The 20,878-nt window shown below is 45.7% G+C and overlaps 1 protein-coding gene across 6 annotated transcripts in view; it reads right to left on the bottom strand.

Moving 5' to 3' along the window:
* Positions 1–252: 252 nt before the first annotated feature.
* Positions 253–20,878, bottom strand: part of LOC144672737 (rho guanine nucleotide exchange factor 25-like) — a 327,184-nt gene continuing 306,558 nt past the window's right edge. For all 6 annotated transcript variants that reach the window (XM_078534695.1, XM_078534698.1, XM_078534696.1 and 3 more), the window contains 3 exons: positions 8,215–8,395; positions 5,025–5,269; positions 253–3,449 (listed from right to left, as the gene is read on the bottom strand). In XM_078534695.1, the coding sequence (XP_078390821.1) occupies positions 3,351–3,449; positions 5,025–5,269; positions 8,215–8,395 (525 nt within the window). In that variant the 3' untranslated portion in view covers positions 253–3,350. The remainder of the gene's footprint in view (positions 3,450–5,024; positions 5,270–8,214; positions 8,396–20,878) is intronic.

The following is a 20,878-nucleotide window of genomic DNA, read 5'->3' as shown; positions in this document are numbered from 1 at the left end:
CAGGGTCACATTGGAACTCTAATCCACCATCCATCGCCTGAAATTTTACCTGTGTATGAATTCGGGGGTGTTTTAAGGGTGGTCTTAGCGCTGATCAAAAAAAGCTCGAGCCTGGAAAGTGGGACAAAATGGCAAGACAGTCCTGGGAATTCGGAGCCTGGGACTCTGCTGATAATGGCGCAAGGTTTCTAGTAACGTGTTCTGAAAGATATTCTTGTTGGTAAGATCGAACAAAAATGTGCGAGATCAACCTTATTCCTGAAAAGATTATCATCACTTTATTTTTCTGCCAACTGGTGGAATTCTTGTCAGTAAGCTCTACTCCGCTACGATGTGTTCTTCATGAATGAAAGAAAATGACACAATGCCCCAAAGTGGTTCAGTCGTTTTTGTCAACATCAATCCCAATTAAGCTACAACTTTGCCTGTTTTTATTTTAAAGTAGCCCTTTGTGGTTCCTCCAGTGACTTGGAGACTGAATGCACCATCCAGTGTGTAACTGAGAAACTGAGCCTTGGGTTTAATCCTCTGTGCATTGTTAACAGATTGCAGGCTGGTGATGGAGGGCGTTACATTTGGGCTTCAGCAGCTATGCCCAAGGAAGGGTAAGAGAAATAAATCATGGATCTTGCTCCTGATTCAGTGATTTCTGCGCACGCATCGACATTGGATGAGAATTGCAGTTGTGATAGTCTCCATCAACACATCCGCTAATTAATTTTTGTAGTGCGCGGCCCATTTGTTTAAGGGCGCGGGTCCTTTAATTAATTTTTTTTACACGGCCCCGCATATGTGGTAACTTAAAGGGGCCGACTTATTTGTGGCCTGTGCGGGAACTTTTGAGTTGCTGCACAGCCACGTAGCTTGGAGGTGGGACTGACAGAAGTCAGTCTCTGTGATTGAATAGCCCACATTCTCATTGTCTCAGCTCACAAGCAAAGAATGAATACTTGAGTCGGGTAGCAGAGCCCTTTCAGCAGCTGTGGAACTGCATGCACCCCAGTACAGAGCAGCATTCTCCAAAGAGGACATCAGGCTGAATCCAGTGGGAACACACACTGCAGGTTTCAGTCTCCTGTCACCAACAACTATTAACTGAACAACAATGCCCTTCGTATATTTTTCATTAATCGGGCAGGCTGTCCAATTTGTACATCCCATGAATGTTTTCTAGGCACTGAAACTCTTCCAAAAAGGGCAAGGCATCTTGAAGCTTGCTCCCAAACAGTAACAAATTAAATTACAAATTGCACACATTCCACACATAACACGTACTTGCATAAGATGCCAGGGGGGTAACGCACCCTGATATCAGGTGCTCCGATACCAACTGTAAACTGATCACATCTGAATATTTGACTGACTGTGTAGCTCTGTTCATATATTACTTATAAAACACCCTTAGACCCAGTCATAGGACTTCAACTTGAAGAAGAGAAGAGCTGCATCTCCAACCCCTATTTCGAATGACTGCAGGATCATGCAGAATGTAAGCCAGTAACGGGTCAATACTCTAACATAAAATAACGGGGACAATTGTACCAATTCCGATTTGGAGAGTAGAGTATATTCCTACTCGGCATCTAAACATTAAATCCAGGTTCAGCGCTCAAGGTAGTTTCAAACCATTTGTTTCTTGCAATGAACAATATCGCCTTCAGTGAATATAAGGTGGTACTTTTTTGCCCAGCTTCACCTAGACACCATGATATTGGTGATTTTAAGTTAGTTTCCTTGGCCAGGAACAAAAAGACAGCAGCATGACTAAGGTGCAGGGGAGAAGTCATTAGAGTGAAGCAGCATGAACTGCCTGTTTGTGGACAAGGTGCAGAGTAGCAGCGGGGCTCAGAAGTTCCTCATAGGCCATTTTCCCGACAACTAGTGCAAGGTGGCGGGCTTGAAGCACACCATGGAGTGACGAGGAAGGGTGCAGAATGGAGCACAAATGCAAATTTCAAAAACAAAAAAGACTTAAGAACTGAGAAAGAAGATACAGCGAGATTAGAAATGTTTACAAATTCGAACCAGAGAGGATTCAAAATTGAAAATGGTCTTCATATACAAAGCTTAGACCACAGAGAGTCGATTGGTACTTATGTAACATTGATAAAGACAGTCAACCGTTTTCACACAGGCAAATACTGGATATGATTGCATGCCTTCACTGGCAATTTGGATGTATCCCATTCCAGGCAAGTACCTTTTCACTCTTCTGCTAAAGATTTGACATGCTTCCTCAATGTCATGCTTGGATCTTTTACCAACCGCATCTTTGGCAACATTTCTTTTTGCCCCAGTTACTCCAAACTGACACAATTGTCTTTATTTTAAAAGGCCTGCTTGATGTGTATTTTGAGTAAAGGTTTTTGCCCTTGGTGTTGCCCGACTGGTTTCACACTCTCCAGTGCAAGAGGGCGATAGGGCTCATTTTGAGTGCTCAGACATCAATTCTAAAAGTCAAAAGCATTGTGCAATCTGTGAAAATATTAAAACTGGGCACAAGTCTTACTGACATCGTGATATCACTATGGCAGATTGATGAAGCAAGGATGTCGTAGAGTTTTTGACCAGGCCTCCATATTTTTCAGCGCTGGATGCAAAACTCCAGTGTGACCAACTGTTTGATGAGAATGCAACAGTGGCGATTCCAGCGTAATTTGGGTGGTGAAGGCACAGGGAGATAAGTGGAATGGAAGACAACAACAGCACTTTGAAGCACTGGGGTTGCTTTTTGGCATCTTTCTGATGGCAATTAGGCAGACTTTTTAAAAGTAATCTGTCGTACTAAGTCCTTAGTCATCAGGATGGTCTGTTTCAGCATGATGTTCAACATTAAAGAAATGCAGGTGATTCTGTCCTTTGACTGAATTGAAATTCACCAGCAGAATGTAGCTGAATCCTATTTAGAAATCTCAAATGAATGACTTTACCTCTATAGAAGAACCCTATCGACTGGTTCTTTGATAAAACAGTTGGTCTTACTGGGGTTAGGCATTCCGCAAAGGGTCACATATCCATTTGGAACAACTGAGCAGTCATAACCTACATGCAAGTCAATAAGAAAACTTGTACCCAGATGACGTGAGTAACATGAAACCCATGACAGCACAATGCCTTTGACCTTCCATGATTCCGAGTCTATAGTTATGCTTAAGTAGTGTTCCAGAGCACATCCTTAGAGGCCAAAAACACACAGTTGATGCAATCTGCCAATGCTCGCCGAACCTTAACCGGCTTGTTCTGAGAATTAGTTCATGGACTAAGAACTAACAATGGGGAGCTGACCCACACTGTGTATGCTCCTGAACCTAAGTTCCTTTAAGCAAAAAAAAAACAACAAAGCAGCTATTTTATTGATTGCTCTCATCCAGCTTGTCTTGGCTCCTATGCTTGTCCACTGGCTTGTGACCATGGTCTTCAATCTTGGTAGAATTTCCATCTCGGGTGTTCTGTTCAATGTAACGAAGACAAAGTTAGACAGGACTATTGAGAAACAGAAAAGAATCACATTCTAAATAACTGCTAGTACACCCGTTTAACTCTCCAACTTCACTGCTGCCTGTTAGTAACATTTGCAGTTCAGAGAAGGTTCATTCGACTGATTCCTGGGATGAAGGGGTTAGTCTTATGAGGAAAGGATGGACAGGTTGCGCCTGTACCCATTGGAGTTCAGAAGAATGAGAGGTGATCTTACTGAAACATATAAGGGGACTTGACAGGGTGGATGCTGAGAGGATGTTCCCCCTTGTGGGAGAGACTAGACCTAGGGGACACAGGTTAAGACGGAGGATCGTGAGTCTGTGGCGCTCTCTTCCCCAGACAGCGGTGGAGGCTGGATCATTAAATATTTTTAAGGCTGAGTGAGACAGATTCTTGACTAACGAGGGAGTCAAAGGTTATTGGCGGTAGGCAGGAATGTGGAGTTGAGACCACAATCAGATCAGCCACGATCTTATCAAGTAGCAGAGCAGGTTCGAGGGGCCGAGTGGCCTACTCCTAATTCATATGTATGTTTCTGCTTTAGCTGGAAAACCTTGTGCTGCACGATTGGCTGATAAGAGATACAGAGTTTCTTTTTCTAATCCTTTCGCACAAGTTTTCAGAACCAATTTCCTTTTCTTCTCCTTCTCTCTTCTGCTTGATTTCTTGCTCGGGGGTGGTTGTGCTGAGCACCCTCCAGTACCTCACCCAAGTGACCACTATTCACGTGCCGGTAAAGCCAGTCAGCGCTGTTTGGCTACTTTTCCCTTGGAGGCACAGCAACGGAGCTCAATCCTCTCCCATCTGATGTCCACAATGTGAAGCCCTGACAGAGCTCGCTGCCTAGTGATCAGGAACAGGGACCTGGGCTGATTTTCCCCCCTTCCCCAAACTGCAGCTCTGAATCCAACAGAGGAACCTCTGATACAAAAGCAAAATACTGCGGATGCTGGGAATCTGAACTAAAAACAGAGAATGCTGGGAACACTCAGCAGGTCTGGCAGCGTCTACGGAGAGAGAAACAGGACAAGGATCATCGGTCGGAATTGGAGAAGTTCGAGATGTTAAACAAGTACAAAGGCAGGAAAGGGTGGGAGTGGGGCATGGAACAAAAGGGAAGGTCTGTGATGGCGGGGGGAAGACAGGAGAGATTAAATGACAAACGGATGATGGCGCAAGGCAAAAGGAGATGATAATGGGGTAAGTAAATAAACAAAGCGTGAGTGTAGAAGAGGTGCAAATGGGCAAAGCCGAATTACCACCAATGCTGCCGGCGCATTTGTTCTGATGATGCCACCTTCCATATAGCTTCCTTTATCCTCAACTGAGGATTCCCCCCACCCCCACCGTGATTGACAGGGCCCTCGACCCTTTCCACCCATTCCCCACATTTTCTGCTGTTATTGTAGTAGAGCTTCGAAGTCTAAGATCTGCCATCTCTGGGATCGAACCGGGGACCTACTCCCTGACCGAGTGCGGCCGCTGTAGACAACTCTGGTACGACTCCTTAAAAGGGGCCCTTGAGGAAGGGGCCCAGTGCTTACCTTCCCCTGACACTGCGGCTGATTTGTTTCTAAGGTGGCACTGCCAGTCCTGCAGGGGGGCAGAAACAGTGTTGGCAGCGACATGTTGTAGGCCTTCATAGAGGGAAACTGGTTCCTGTCCATGGACGCAGAAGAATGGGGCCTCATGCCAGCTGAGATGGACAGGGCTGTCCTCGCGTCATGGGGTCTTCCCAAGCTGTTGGATTTGTTTTCCCTCCGCTGATACTCAATAGGAGATTGCAGAGCTGCAAAAAATGGAAAGGCTTCAAGTTCGGTCCACATTGCTAACAAAAAAAGCCCGATCGCATGCAGCAAGTGCATTTAACATAGTACCCCCAAGGCGCTTCAGAGCAGCATAATCAGACAACATTGGACTCCCTGATATAAGGAGATAATAGGCCAGGCGACCAAAACTCTGGCCGAAGAGGTAACTCGGTCAAAGGGGTAGGTTTTAAGGAGTGTCTTAAGGGAGGAGAGCAAAGCGAAGAGGCAGGGAGGTTTGCGGAGGGAATTCCAGAGCTTAGGGCCCAGGCAGCTGAAGGCACGGCCACCAATCACAGAACAATGAAAATTGGTCACCTACAAGAGGTCAGAATTGGAGGAACGCAGGGATCTTGGAGGGTTGTAGGACTGGAGGAAGTTCGAGAGATTGGGAGGGATGAGGGGAAAGAGAGAGATAGTGAGAAAGGAAGAGAGAAAGAGGGAGATCTGGATCTCTCACAATCTGGATGTCTTTGAAGGAGATAAGGTCATCAAAGGACAGGCTGCAGGCTTACCTGTATAATATGAGGAAGCCATGATAAAAGGGAAGATCCTGCTTGATAAATCGCCTTGATTTCTTCAATGAAATTACAGAAAATAGGGATAATGGAATTCCTGATAACACAGTTTATTTTGACCTTCAGGAAAGCTTTTGACAAAGTTCCATATGAAAGACTTATAAGAGTGGGACTAATTGGTAGCTCTTTCAGAGGCAGAATGGGCCAAATAACCTCCTCCTGTGATTTATGATTCTAATTGAAGTAAGAGGCACAGTAATTTGGAGTAGAACATGGAACTGGATCGGAGGCTGGTTAGAACAATGAGGAGGGCGTACTCATAAGAAGTGTCATGTCAGTTTATGGAGAAATGACCTTGGACCCTTGTGGAGGTAGACGATGCATCAATAAGTTTGCAAAAGGATTTTGATTGGTTTGGGGAGTGTTGCTGACAAAATGGGAATCACTGTACTTGCAAAATGAATTAATTGCATGAAGTGCTTTGAACTGCTTCAACATCATAAGGTGCTATATGACTGTAAATATATTACCTCCACACACATTTATGTATTTTTTGTATCTTAACATTTTATCAGAAAACAGACTTTCATGTGTCTTCGTGAAAAACTGTTTTATGCATTCATGAGATGTGGGCTTCACTGCCTATCCCTAATTGCCCTTGAGAAGGGGGTGGTGAATCCATGGCTTTATCGATTAGTTGGGCATCACTATGTGGGGAGTCACCGACTCCAAGTTAGCGTATCTCTGTATTAAGATCTCCCTCCCTCTTAGGATTCTACAGTTGTGACATATTGGATGCTGATCTTCTCTTCTCTTGGGGTACAGTTTCACAGGAACCAGGCAGTCTAGGGGACCTTCAGACTCATTCTTTTCCTTCTTTTCAAGTCCTTCCATGACCTCACCCCTCCCTATCTCTGTAATTTCTTCCAGAACCCACAACCCTCCGAGATCTCTGTGCTCCTCCAATTCAGGCCTCTTGAGCATTCCTGATTTTAATCTCTCCACCCTTGGTGGCCGTGCCTTCAGCTGCCTGGGCCCCAAGCTCTGGAATTCCCTCCCTACACCTCTCCGCCTCTCTACCTCACTTTCCTCCTTTAAGACACTCTTTAAAATATCTCTTTGACCCAGCTTTTGTCACCTGAGCTAATATCGCCTTATGTGGCTCAGTGTCACACTTTGTTTTCTCATGCTCCTGTGAAGTGCCTTGGGACATTTCATTATGTTATGGGCGCTATATAAATACAAGCTGTTGTTGTTGTTGTTGAGCTTATCCGCTGATGGGTCACATTGCCATTTTCAGCATTTCCGGCCACAACGCACCTAAGTGTCGGCCCCTTGGAGACGACGCACATTCTGCCCTCACCCAACTTCCAGGCTTTCCAAGCAGGCCTGGCCTCTCACTGGCATTCCCTATTCCTGACAGAAATGCGAACAATTCATAGCACCCCCTGTCATCCTTCTACCAAGCCCCAAAGCACTTTACATCCATTGAACACAGGTACAGCGTTTCAAAATCAGCTACCTCGGGATCGAGGCTGGCTTTCTGATCTTTCCGGATTTCAGTTCGGCCCATTGGGGGTTCAGGTCAAGCCGGGTCAGGTGGGGTCAAGGGTCACTTGGAGCATGGGAATAGACGAGCACGCAAGTGGTGAAGGGGATAACTAGTCAGGCACCACACTGTGCCAATGCAGCACCTCGTCAAATTGTCCAGGTAAGTTAGTTACTTTTAAAAATTTTACTCAATTAAAATTGTTGCTAAAGTTGTCTGGTTTTCAGACAGCTGGATTTAAGACACTGTGCTGTACTTTTTGAAGAAGTGTAGTCACTCTTGTAAGGTAGGAAACACGACAGCTAATTTGCGCACAGCAAGCTCCCACAAACAGCAATGTAATGATGAACAAATAATTTGTTTTCTTTTTGTATGATGTTGATTGAGGGATTAAATATTAGCCAGGACACTGGGGATAACTCACCTGGCTCTACAAAATGATGCCAATGGCATCTCTTACATCCGCCTGAGAGAGCAGACAGGGCCTCGATTTAAGGTCTCATCTAAAAGACAGAAGGAGAAGCAAGAGCTGGCCATGATGGGAGCTCTCCAGGGTGGCAACAGAAATCGGGAAGGTGCCCATTTGTGGAGCTGTAGGCGAGAGCCCAGTTTCACAGCACAGGCACTCAAAAAACACTGCACCCACCACAGGGGCTGCAGCGGTTCAAGAAGGCGGCTCACCACCACCTTCTCAAGGGGGCAATTAGGGACGGGCAATAAATGCTGGGCCCAGCCAGCGACGCCCACATCCCGTGAATGAACAAACACGTTTTTAAAAAAACTCCTCGGAATGGCGTCATTTCGACAAAGGGTTTCTCACACCAAGATTTAATTCGGCAGCAACTGTTTGTATTCCACGCACCGTTCAAAAAGTTACGCTGCGTTTCCAGGATCTGACTAACGTTCGAAACCCAGGCCTGCAGGATTTCAGGATTAGTGGCTTGTAGGACGTATCGTACCACACTCCCATCAGTCCCACGCGAGGTCAAGGCAAATTTACAAGGGTCGTTGTCCACAGATTCTTCAAGGCCTAGGCAGCTAACCTGAATTCACAAAAAGAGAGAAACAATTCAATAAAGGTCACATTTTTTCAGTACATTGCCCTTAACCCTCCAAAATATGGGGCTAAACCCAGACTTTTGGGCTGAGCGTTACAACAATTACATTTATGTAGCGCCTTTAACATCGTAAGAAGTCCCAAGATGCTTCACAGGAGTGAGTAGGAGATATTAGGACACGTGACTAAAATCTTAATCAAGGATTTAAGGAGTGTCTTAAAGGAGGAAAGTGAGGTAGAGAGGCGGAGAGGTGTAGGGAGGGAAATCCAGAGCTTGGGGCCCAGGCAGCTGAAGGCACGGCCGCCAATGGTGGAGCGATTAAAATCGGGGATGCTCAAGAGGCCGGAATTGGAGGAGCGCAGCGATCTCGGAGAGCTGGAGGGAGGTTATGGAGATAGTTGAGGATAATTGGTGGAGAATTGTAACAAGTCCTTCACTTCTGTATGTGTAAAAGAGAAGGATATTGGGAGGAAGGCGAATCCTAAACCAGATGAAAACAAGATGACAGACGTTATAATAAAGAAGAGGAGAGTACGAGAGAAGTTTGTGAAGCTAATGGAATATATCCAAGGATCCTGAGGCAAATAGTGGAAGCCTGGGAAATGATATTTCAGGATTCTGTTGAGAGTGGATGTGTGGTGGAGAACTGGAGGATGACCAATATAATATCCAACTTCAGAAAGGGAGACAGAACAAACCCACATCATTGCAGACCAGTTTAAAATCAGCTGTCGGCAAAAACGTATCTATAATTAAAAATAAAATGACTAAATACCTAGACGTAGAGAAAAGAATTAGAAGCAGCAAACACAAATTTCCACAAGGAAGATCGTGTTCGACAAATCCAGTAGATCCTTTGAGGAGGTGACAGGCAGGGAACATACAGATAATGTCGTGCACAGGAACTTTCAGAAAGTCTTCAACAAGGTACCACACAGGGAGACAATTGAGAATATGAAGAGATATGGAATTAGGGAGACAGTTAGCAAATTGGATTTATGAACTGGATAGAAGGGATGAAACAGAGAGTAGGAGTTAAGGGCAGTTTCTTAGGCTAGTTTACAGGGATAGCAGCAGTACACAGGGTTCTGTTCTGGAATCGTTTCAGTTCACTGGGTACATCAGTCACTTGGAAAAATGGCTACAGAGAGGGGTGTTCAAATACACAGACAATATAGAAATATGAGCTACAGGAAATAATTCAAAGGACTGAAGGAAGCTGCAAGGGAATATAGATAAGATTATGGAATGGGAGAAAAAGTGATAGATGGAAATTAACGTCAGTGAATATGCAGTTCTACATTTTGTTGAATAAAAGTAAGAATTATATTTTGAATAGGTGTTTCAGGGGACCTGAAAGATTTGGGGGTCCAGGATATATGAGGCGAGATGTAATGGCGAATCTACATAAAACCTTAACTAGGCTTCTATTAGAGCACTCTGTGCAGTTTTAGGCTCCAGGAAGAATACTGAGGCAGTAGAGAGGGAGGGTACAGTGCAGATTCAGTAGGATGCTGCCTGGTATGGGAAATACGAACACAAAGAAAGTGGGTGTGTTTTCAGCAGAACAGAGGATATTTACTTGATGATTTGATAGATGTGTTTAAAATCACGAAGGGATGTGTCAGGGTAAATAGAAACAGAGTGTTTCCAGTGATTGAAGGTCGGGAACAAAAGGACATGGATGTAAGATTAAATGTTCGAGATTTTAAGGCAGAAATCACAATCATAGAATTGTACAATAGAGAAGCAGGCCATTTGGTCCATCGTTTTTGAGTGGGTTTTTAAAAAGAGATGTCCAATTAGCCCTACTCCCCTTCTCTTTTTTTCATAACCCCACATGTTGGGATGGTGTTGATTACAGAACGTGTTAAAGAAGTCTTCGTAGTCTTCTGTATGTTAACAGCAAGTCTTTATTAACTACTTGTAACTATATGCATATATAAAGTAAAGAATACAGGTATGGAGCTATCTCCATGTCTAGGTCTTAACACGTCTCTGGCCAACACCACACTGACGGTCTGGGTCATGTGCCATCTTATATCACAGTGTGAGTGGTACTGTACTCAGTCCCACATTCACCCTGTATATACCAGATTCTTATACTACACTACACTGTCTCTCCTTTAAGTACTTAACCAATTTCCTTTTGAATGTTACTAATGAACCTGCCTCCACCATCCTTTCAGACAGTGCATCAAAATAACTTGTGTATAAAAAAAATCTCCTCATGTCACCTCTGGCTCTTTTGCCAATTGTTTTAAATCTGTGTCCTCTGGTTATCAAACTTTCTGTCACTGGAAACAGTTTCTCCTTATTTACTCTATCAAAACCCTTCTGATTTTGAGCACCTCTATCAAGTCTCTTCTTAACCTTTCCTCCTCTAAGGAGTGGACCCCAGCTTCACTAGTCTCTCCGTGTAACTGAAGTCCTACATTGTACTGTATTGTAGCATTGTAGTAAATCCCCTCTCCAAAGCCCTGACATCCTCCCTAAAGTGTGGTGGCCTGAAGTGGACATCCAGTTGAGGCCTAGCCAGTGGTTTTTCAAGGTTTAGCCTAACTTCTCTGCTTTTGTACTCTGTCATAGCCAAGGACTCTTTTTTTTTAACCAGCCTTATCAACTGTCCTGCCATCTTCAAAGCTTTGAGTACATGCACTCCCAGGTCTCTATATTCTTGCATCCCCTTTAAAATTGTACCATTTAGTTTATAATTCCTCTGCTCATTCTTCCTAACAAATCAGGAGAAATTTTAATTCGCAGAGAGTTGCGAGGCTGTGGAATGCACTGCCAGAATTATAAAATATATATCTACGTCACTCTGGCAACTTTATACAATTATTATTTTCCTTTTAAAATGGACAAATAGCTGCACAGATAAAATGGCCACTGCTGACCACATGATGGCAGCTCTGGAAGTTTCTGAGCAGTTTAAAAGTAGACAAAGGCTAACACATCAAACCCCTGGAAATGTAACACTCCTTACATTGTATGAACATTCCAGCCAAGCCAACACAAAAGATAGCAGATGTGATGTCTGCATCAGCCAGCTATGGACAAGGGCCGAGCTATTTGTGACTGCTCATCTCCAACGTTGTGCTATTGGTTCTACATGGGTTTTAACAAGAGGCCTTGTTAGCTGAATAGCTCGACCTGAAACCATCCTGTCACATGACCGAGACTTGAGCTGTCTTAATTACTTTAAGTATACAGCTTTCAGATTCCATCTTCAGTCTGCTGTTTAACATCTGACTGGCAGTCTGGCCAGGTTGGACAACTGGCTAACCTGACTGCTGGGAAGATTTTGTACTCTTGCCTACAGAACTGGTGGACTCATCCCAGATTTGTACAAAGTGCGGTAGCGGGTGGGAAAGTAGTCATTTTACCCGTTGGCTGCGATGGTGGTTTTTCACACCATATCTTCCCATTCCCGCCTTATTAATTATGCAGACACAGGAAACATGCTGTCTCGCTGGCGGGCGGCCTCCAATTTGCCTGCTATGCCGTTACCTCGCTGCTTCCTCATGCAGGGTGCCATATTTAAACTGAAGCCACATGCACAGTTTTCAATGCTCACAGCCCAGGACTGTTCCGGTGAAGACATGGCCCCAAAAGCCAAGAAGACTGCATCTCCCCGATTCAGTGACGCATCCCTGGGGCACCTTCTGGACGCTGAGGCCCACCACAATGTCCTCTACCCCCACTGTAACCGCAGGAGGCCCATCAGTCTCACCACTCTGGCTTGAGAAGTGGTGGCAGAGGAGGTGGTGGCATAGAGGCATTGTCACTAGACCAGTATTCCAAAGACCCAGGGTAATGCTCTGGGGACCTGGGTTCAATCCCATCACAACAGATGGTGAAATTTGAATTCAATAAAAATCTGGAATTAAAATGTCTACTGATGACCATGAAACCATTGCCAATTGTTGTAAAAACTCATCTGGTTCACTAATGTCCTTTAGGGAAGGAAATCTACCATCCTTACCTGGTCTGGCCTACATGTGACTCCAGACCCACAGTGATGTGGTTGACTCTTAACTGCCCTCTGAACAAAGGCAATTAGGGATGGGCAATAAATGGTGGCCTAGCCAGTGATGCCCACATCCCATGAATGAATTGAGGGGAAAAAAAAGGTGGTCAGTGCCAATGCTGCACACAAGAGGTTGGCCATCCAGTGCAGATAGAGGATGAATGATCTCATCCGTGCCGCCAGGGTAAGGTAACCATCTCATCACTCTAAACTCACACACTCACAAGCCCATCACACACTCACTGGCATCTCACTCACTGCCAGCTCAAGGGACATCACCACTCACTCTCTCACACACACCCTCACATCTCCATCTGGCCTCATCTCCTCTGGAGGCTGCCTCCTCAGCCCTCACCATCCTGAGGCCACTTGCACAGATCAACATGTGCCCCCCACACACACCCTGGGATACCCTCCTTCCCCAGTATAGCCCTCGCCCTGCAGCCTCTTCCCTTGCCTGAGGCCACTTCTCCCCCTTCCCCAAGCAAGCCCTAGCCCTGCAGACATTGAAAAGCCACCCCCGCCTTACGGCTGGTCTGGTAGGTAGCGACCTGCCCGTGTGCCCCCCTAAAAGTGATGTGGTGCTGCCTGTGAAGCCTGGCGCTGATGACTGCGGGTGCTGCCCGAAGCAAGGTAGGCAAACAAACCTCGAAGTCCCGAGTGAAATGCAGCTCACCAGGTGCACGCCGCTTATGTACAGTTGTGAAACACGTCGGAGTGCCTGGATGATCCAGTGGGGCGGAGGGGGGATGATTCTGGTGAGCAGGGATTATAATAAGATGCTAAAATATTCAAATTAAGGTCCTGATGTGGGGCGGCGGGAAACGTGGCCCCTCCATTGACGGGTGGAGCGGACGATCACAAACTGGCCTTCTTGCCATGTTGTACCCACCACCCCCCCCCCCAACCATGACGCCCAATGCCAACAGGGCCGGAATGTTCTGGCCAACCTCTGCGTGCCTACTTCACCAACACCACCAGAAAAGTGAATCTTACTCCACCGGTGTTCAGCCAGCTGAACTCTGCCAAAGAATTCCTCACTGGACTTTGACTCTGGACTCACATGAAACTATAATTCTTATTTTTAACCATGGTCTTCGCCCTGTACCCCTTTCTTTCCCTTATCCCTCTTTTATTGTATGAATGCAAAAAGAGGCAGATGCTGTGAACCCCCTTCCCGCGTTTTGTGTGTGTGTAAAATAAACCAACCCTCTTATTTCACCCTATCTCGCGTTTGCTGTGGGGTTATTAATAGACGATTGGATCAACCCAACCGAAGGGTTGGGGAACATATGCTACCACTTATAAAGGGCGGGGGGGAGTCAAAAATCAAAAATACCTTTCTGTTTACGGATGGGTATTGAGTAGAGAAATCAGGGCTGTTCTAAATTAAACCACCTCCCGTCCATAACAAAGGACAAATTGCTATGCAAATTGAATCTATATTCTCTGGAGTTTAGAAGAATGAGAGGTGATCTTATTGAAACCTACAAGATTCTGAAGGGGTTTGACAGGGTAGATACTGAGAGGTTGTTCCCCCTGACTGGGGAATCTAGAACACGGGGGCACAGTCTCAGGATAAGGGGCTGATCATTTAGGACTGAGATGAGGAGAAATTCCTTCACTCAAAGGGTTGTGAATGTTTGGAATTCTCTACCCCAGAGGGTTGTGGATGCTCCATCATTGGATATATTTAAGACTGGGATAGACAGATTTTTTGGTCTCTCAGGGAATCGAGAGTTATGGGGAGTGGGCAGCAAAGTCCAAGATCAGCAGAGGAGGCTTTTCGGGCCAAATGGTCTACTCCTGCCCCTATTTCTTGTGTTCTTATGTTTTAGACCACGTCAATATTTTTTTATATTTGTTTATCACCAGCATCTATTGCCCATCCCTAATTGCCCTTGTTCAGAGGACATTTTAAGAGTCAACCACATTGTTGTGGGTCTGGAGTCACATGTAGAGGCCAGACCAGGTAAGGACAGCCACTTAAGGGGATTAGTGAACCAGATGGGTTTTTATGACAATGGTTTCATGCTCATCATCAGACTTTTAATTCCAGATTTTTATTGAATTCAAATTTCACCATCAAACCCGGGTCCCCAGAGCATTACCCTGGGTCTCGGGAATACCAGTCCAGTGCCAATACCACTATGTCACCGTCACCCTAACAATGGGTTAGATAGCTGGTTATAGAAAAAGGGGATAAAGGGATATGTGAACAACAAAGATGGGATTAAGTGTAATTCTCATTTGGAGGATAAACACTAACATGGTCATATATATATCACTGGTGGCCAAAGCTACATATTTTAGATTAATCTATTCTCATAATGGCGGTGTCTCCTACCCTCCATTACAAGTTAACATATGATCAGCCTGTTGTGAGTACATTTCCAGTTTGCAGTAGCAGTGACAGACAAAATTTAATGCAGAGAAGTGTGAAGTGATATATTTTGGTTGGAAGAACACAGAGAGGCAAAATAAAATGAAGCTTATAATTCGAAGTGAGCAGAAGTAAGAAATGATACAGGAGAGTGAACGGACAAAGACATTTGCTGAGTGTAAGTAGGAATAGAAAGACTGGGCAGGGTACATATTAAGAGGAAACGGACCAGGAAGGAAGACTTATGGAGGGAAGGATTCAAGGAAAAGAAGAAAGAGGAAGGAAGAGAATATCAATGGTGGGTGGCTTGAAACTTGAGGGAGGTTCATGGCAAATGAAAAGACTGGCACAGGATAGAGAGACATGGGGGAGAATTTTTAGCTTGGCGGGCGTGCGGGCACGTGCCCGACTGTAAAATGACGCGCGATGACGTCGGGCGAGCGTCCTGACATCATCGCGCACTCGCGCGATATTTCGGTCGGCGGGCGCGCGCCCGAGTTGGCAGCGCGCCCGCCGACAATTCAAAAGGCCCGTTAAGGCCATGGGAAAGTTAAATGAGAGAAATGTTTCGCTGCCCGTCCAACCTTAGGGTTGGCGGGCGGGCGGGCGAAAAGGCCAAGCGGCCGTTGTGATTTTTAGGAAACGTCCACGGGCAGGGTGAGGTTTCCAACAGCGAATAAGAATAACGTCAAAATTTTAAAATTTAATGAATAACATGACAGAGTCACATGGGGATACATGTTTTATAACATTTTTAAAATCTTTATTTTGAAAAATGTTCATCTCCCTCATGCAGCTCTGTGCCTCCAGGAGGTTTTCAAAACTCCTCCGCGTGGAAAGGCCACAAGCCAGGGACCTGCCTTCAGGCACAGCACACACGATGGTGATGATGACAGTTTTAAAGGGGGTGCAGGAGCAGAGGGACCTGGTGCATAAATCATCAAAGATGGCAGGGCATGTTGAGAGAGTGGTTAATAAGGTGTATGGGATCCTGGGCTTCATATATAGAGGTATAGCGTAAAAGCAAGGAAGTTATGTTAAACCTTTATGAAACACTGGTTCAGCCTCAACTGGAGTATTGTGTCCAATTCTGGGCACCGCACTTTAGGAAGGATGTGAAGGTTTTAGAGAAGGTGCAGAAAAGATCCACGAGAATGGTTCCAAGGATGAGGGACTTCAGGTACGTGGACAGATTGGAGAAGCTGGGACTGTCTTCCGTAGAAAAAAAGGTTAAAAGGAGGTTTAATAGAGGTGTTCAAAGTCATGAGGCAGAGTAAATAGAGAGAAACTGTTCCCATTGGCAGAAGGGTCAAGAACCAGAAGACACCGATTTAAGGTGATTGGCAAAAGAAGCAGACGCGACATGAGGAAAAACTCTTTTACGCAGCGAGTGGTTAGGATCTGGAATGCACTACCTGAGAGTGAGGGGGAGACAGGGTCAATCGAGTGGTTAGGATCTGGAATGCACTGCCTGAGAGTGTGGGGGAGACAGGGTCAATCGAGTGGTTAGGATCTGGAATGCACTGCCTGAGAGTGTGATGGAGACAGATTCAATTGAGTGGTTAGGATCTGGAATGCACTGCCTGAGAGTATGGTGGAGACAGGGTCAATCGAGTGGTTAGGATCTGGAATGCACTGCCTGAGAGTGTGATGGAGACAGATTCAATTGAGTGGTTAGGATCTGGAATGCATTGTCTGAGAGTGTGGGGGAGACAGGGTCAATCGAGTGGTTAGGATCTGGAATGCACTGCCTGAGAGTGCGGGGGAGACAGGGTCAATCGAGTGGTTAGAATCTGGAACGCGCTGTCTGAGAGTGTGGGGGAGACAGGGTCAATCGAGTGGTTAGGATCTGGAATGCACTGCCTGAGAGTGTGGTGGAGACAGATTCAATCGAGTGGTTAGGATCTGGAATGCACTGCCTGAGAGTGTGATGGAGACAGATTCAATCGAGTGGTTAGGATCTGGAATGCACTGTCTGAGAGTGTGGGGGAGACAGGGTCAATCGAGTGGTTAGGATCTGGAATGCACTGTCTGAGAGTGTGGTGGAGACAGGGTCAATCGAGTGGTTAGGATCTGGAATGCACTGTCTGAGAGTATGGGGGAAACAGGGTCAATCGAGGCGTTAGGATCTGGAATGCACTGTCTGAGAGTGTGATGGAGACAGAGCCAATCGAATGGTTAGGGTCTGGAATGCACTGCCTGAGAGTGTGATGGAGACAGATTCAATCAAGTGGTTAGGATCTGGAATGCACTACCTGAGAGTGTGGTGGAGACAGGGTCAATCGAGTGGTTAGGATCTGGAATGCACTGTCTGAGAGTGTGGTGGAGACAGATTCAATCGAATGGTTGGGGTCTGGAATGCACTGCCAGAGAGTGTGGTGGAGACAGAGCCAATCGAGTGGTTAGGATTTGGAATGCACTGTCTGAGAGTGTGGTGGAGACAGGGTCAATCGAGTGGTTAGGATCTGGAATGCACTGCCTGAGAGTGTGGTGCAGGCAGATTCAATCGAGTGGTTAGGATCTGGAATGCACTGCCTGAGAGTGTGGTGCAGGGAGATTCAATCGAGTGGTTAGGATCTGGAATGCACTGCCTGAGAGTGTGGTGCAGGCAGATTTAATCGAGGCTTTCATAAGAGAACCGGATAACACCTGAAGATTAAGAAAATTTGGAGAGCTACGGGGACAGGGCAGGGGAGTGGGACTAGCTGAATTGCCCTTACAGAGAGCCAGCACAGACATGGAAGACTGAATGGTCTCCTTCTGTGCTGTAACCAGTTTATGATCCTATGGTTCCAATGTTGCAAAATCAGCTGTTGCAGTTAGATTAGCCAGGTGGAAATTGGCCTCCTTTGCATTGGTATACTTGCGTTATAATTGGGTTTGAAGTGTATTGATATCTGACCAGCCCTTAACAGGAAGCATCAGCTTGGGAGCTTGGGCATTTTGTGAAGTAATCGGGTTGCAGTTTAGAATAATGGCATATTCAGGATTGCCAAGTGTCATTTTCACCAGCTTGAATCAGGTTCACTTTGAGCTTGCTTGCAGGTGATTGCATTCACCCTAAAGATCACAGAAATAAGGCTTTCACATCAATGGAACTAGATTTCAGATCCAGTTGTCACTAACAGTTGAATCAGGACATCATGATTTATAGTCCCATTGTGGAGGGTTCTTTAAAAACTTTTTATCATTGAGAAACCACCAAGTGAGTTCCATAGTACAGGACATAGCACCTGGGGTTGGCAAAAAGATGAAGTTACTGAAGTCAGTATTAGTTAGGAGTTGGGTTTTAAAATAAAAACAAGAAATGCTGGAAACGCACAGCTGGCCTGGCAACATCTGTGGAGAGAGAAACAGAGTTAACGTCTCAGGTTGATGACTTCATCAGAAAGAAAGTTTAGGATAGGGTGGAAGGTAGGAGAGATTAAATGAAAAAGGGATAATGGTGCAAGGCAAATGGGGATGGTAACAGGACAAGAAAAGGAACAAAATATGTGCCGAGAGGAGGTGTAAGTGGGAAAAGCTGGATCATTACTAACAGCTGCTGTCTGAAAAAATGGTTACGATCCTGCAATTGTTGAACTCAATGTTGAGTCCAGAAGGCTGTAAAATGCCTAATCAAAGGGTGAGCTGCTGTACCTTGAGCTTCACTGGAACAGTACAGCAGGCCGAGGACGGAGTCCTGTTTGCGGGTTTTGGGAAGGAAGTAGAAGCGGCCTGTACAGGGTCGGAGAAACTATGAGGTTGGAGGGCGTGGAAGGAAGATCTCCAGAGGAGAAGAGGTCAGTGACAGTCCTGGAAACAATGGCTTATTGTACGGTGGTGGGGTCATTGCCCAGGGGGAGGTAGGAGGAAGTATCGGAAAGTTGACATGCGGCTTCTGCGAGGTAGAGGTCGGTTTGCCAGACAACAACAGTACTACACATGTCAGCAGATTTGATGACAATGTTAGGGTTGGAGCTAAGAGAATGGATTGTTGCATGTTCGGAGGGAGACAGATTAGAGCGGGTGAGGGGAGCAGAGAAATTGAGATGTCCGATGTCACATTGGCAGATGTCAAGGAACAGGTCAAGAGAGGGTAAGAGACCAGAGGCAGGGGTCTAGGTGGAGGGAGAATACTGGAGATGAGCAAAAGGGTCCGCTATGCGGGGGTAGGACTCCTGGCCAAAGGAGTGGGCACGGAAGCAAAGGTCATGCATGAAGAGCTCAGTGCCATACCAAGCTCAAAATCTGTTGAGGTGGAGGGGGATGAAGCTTTGCTGAGGGATGATTGTTTGAAATTAGAGAGGGGAAGGTCAGATGGGACCTTCTGTATATTGTAGGAGGAGAGAAAAACCGAGGGCAATGAGCAGTTCTACAGGTTTGGAGTTAGGAGATGGTGTGACGAGTCTTGACTTACAACCATGGAGATTCAGGGTGGAGGAAGTGTATCAGGTGATGTATCTGGTGTATGGGGAATGAGCATAATAACCATAAAATCATTGATATCATAGAGAAAGATAAGAGAGATGGTGAGGGAGATACTGGGGTTGGATAAATAATAAATAGCAGGGAAATAAATGCTTAAAAAACATTAGCATAGTACCATGTTTCAAAGCAAAATAATTTGAATAAGTGGTTTCAACTGATTTTTCTTGGCTACACAAATGCTAATTAAAATTAACTTCTCACACATTCTGTAACCTAGCAATGGAAGATTCAACAATCAGTGGTGCATAGTTAAATGGGAACTGTTAAGTATTTATTATCCATTTTATTATGTATTTTGACAGCATCATGAATACAAATTAATTTTTTCAACCCCCTGTTGCATTAAGCAGTCAGGAAGGTCGCTCAGTGACTTGTTACTCTTCTGGCTCATGCCACTCTGAGGCTAGGCACTAGGTGGTGTGCCAGAGCAGCGTTACTCTCTGCCCTCCTACCGCTCGCCAAGCCCAGGGAGAACCTACCTGTAGAGTGACACCTGACAGCCACTCTGAATCTGTCATTTTTGGACATCCCCAGTTAAATCAGAGGCTTTTGGGAAAGTGAAAACAGAGGCAACAGATAAAATGCACTTACTCACAGAATCACACCGTGCAGAAGAGGCCCTTCGGCCCATCGAGTCTGCACCGACACGTGAGAAACACCTGTCCTACCTACCTAATCCCATTTACCAGCACTTGGCCCATAGCCTTGAATGTTATGACGTGCCAAGTGCTCATCCAGGTACTTTTTAAAGGATGTGAGGCAACCCACCTCCGCCACCCTCCCAGGCAGTGCATTCCAGACCGTCACCACCCTCTGGGTAAAAACGTTTTTCCTCACATTCCCCCCCTAAACCTCCTGCCCCTCACCTTGAACTTGTGTCCCCTCGTGACTGACCCTTCAACTCAGGGGAGCAGCTGCTCCCTATCCACCCTGTCCATGCCCCTCATAATCTTGTACACCTCGATCAGGTCGCCCCTCAGTCTTCTCTGCTCCAACAAAAACAACCCAAGTCTATCCAATCTCTCTTCATAACTTAAATGTTTCATCCCAGGCAACATCCTGGTGAATCTCCTCTGCACCCCCTCTAGTGCAATCACATCCTTCCTATAATGTGGCGACCAGAACAACACACAGTACTACAGCTGTGGCCTCACCAAGGTTCTATACAACTCCAACATGACCTCCCTACTTTTGTAATCTATGCCTCGATTGATAAAGGCAAGTGTCCCATATGCCTTTTTCACCACCCCACTAACATGCCCCTCCGCCTTCAGAGATCTATGGACACACACGCTAAGGTCCCTTTGTTCCTCAGAACTTCCTAGTGCCATGTCGTTCATTGAATACTTCCTTGTCAAATTGCTCCTTCCAAAGTTTATCACCTCACACTTTTCAGGGTTAAATTCCATCTGCCACTTATCTGCCCATTTGACCATCCTGTCTATATCTTCCTGTAGCCCAAGACACTCAACCTCACTGTTAACCACCCAGCCAATCTTTGTGTCATCCGCAAACTTACTAATCCTACCCCCCACATAGTCATCTATGTTGTTTATATAAATGACAAATAATAGGGGACCCAGCA

This window comes from Cetorhinus maximus, chromosome X (genome assembly GCF_964194155.1).
Source record: "Cetorhinus maximus chromosome X, sCetMax3.hap1.1, whole genome shotgun sequence".
Taxonomy (NCBI): Eukaryota; Metazoa; Chordata; class Chondrichthyes; order Lamniformes; family Cetorhinidae; genus Cetorhinus; species Cetorhinus maximus.
The sequence above is the reverse complement of the archived record's forward strand: the minus strand, read 5'-3'. Positions and strand labels throughout refer to the sequence as shown.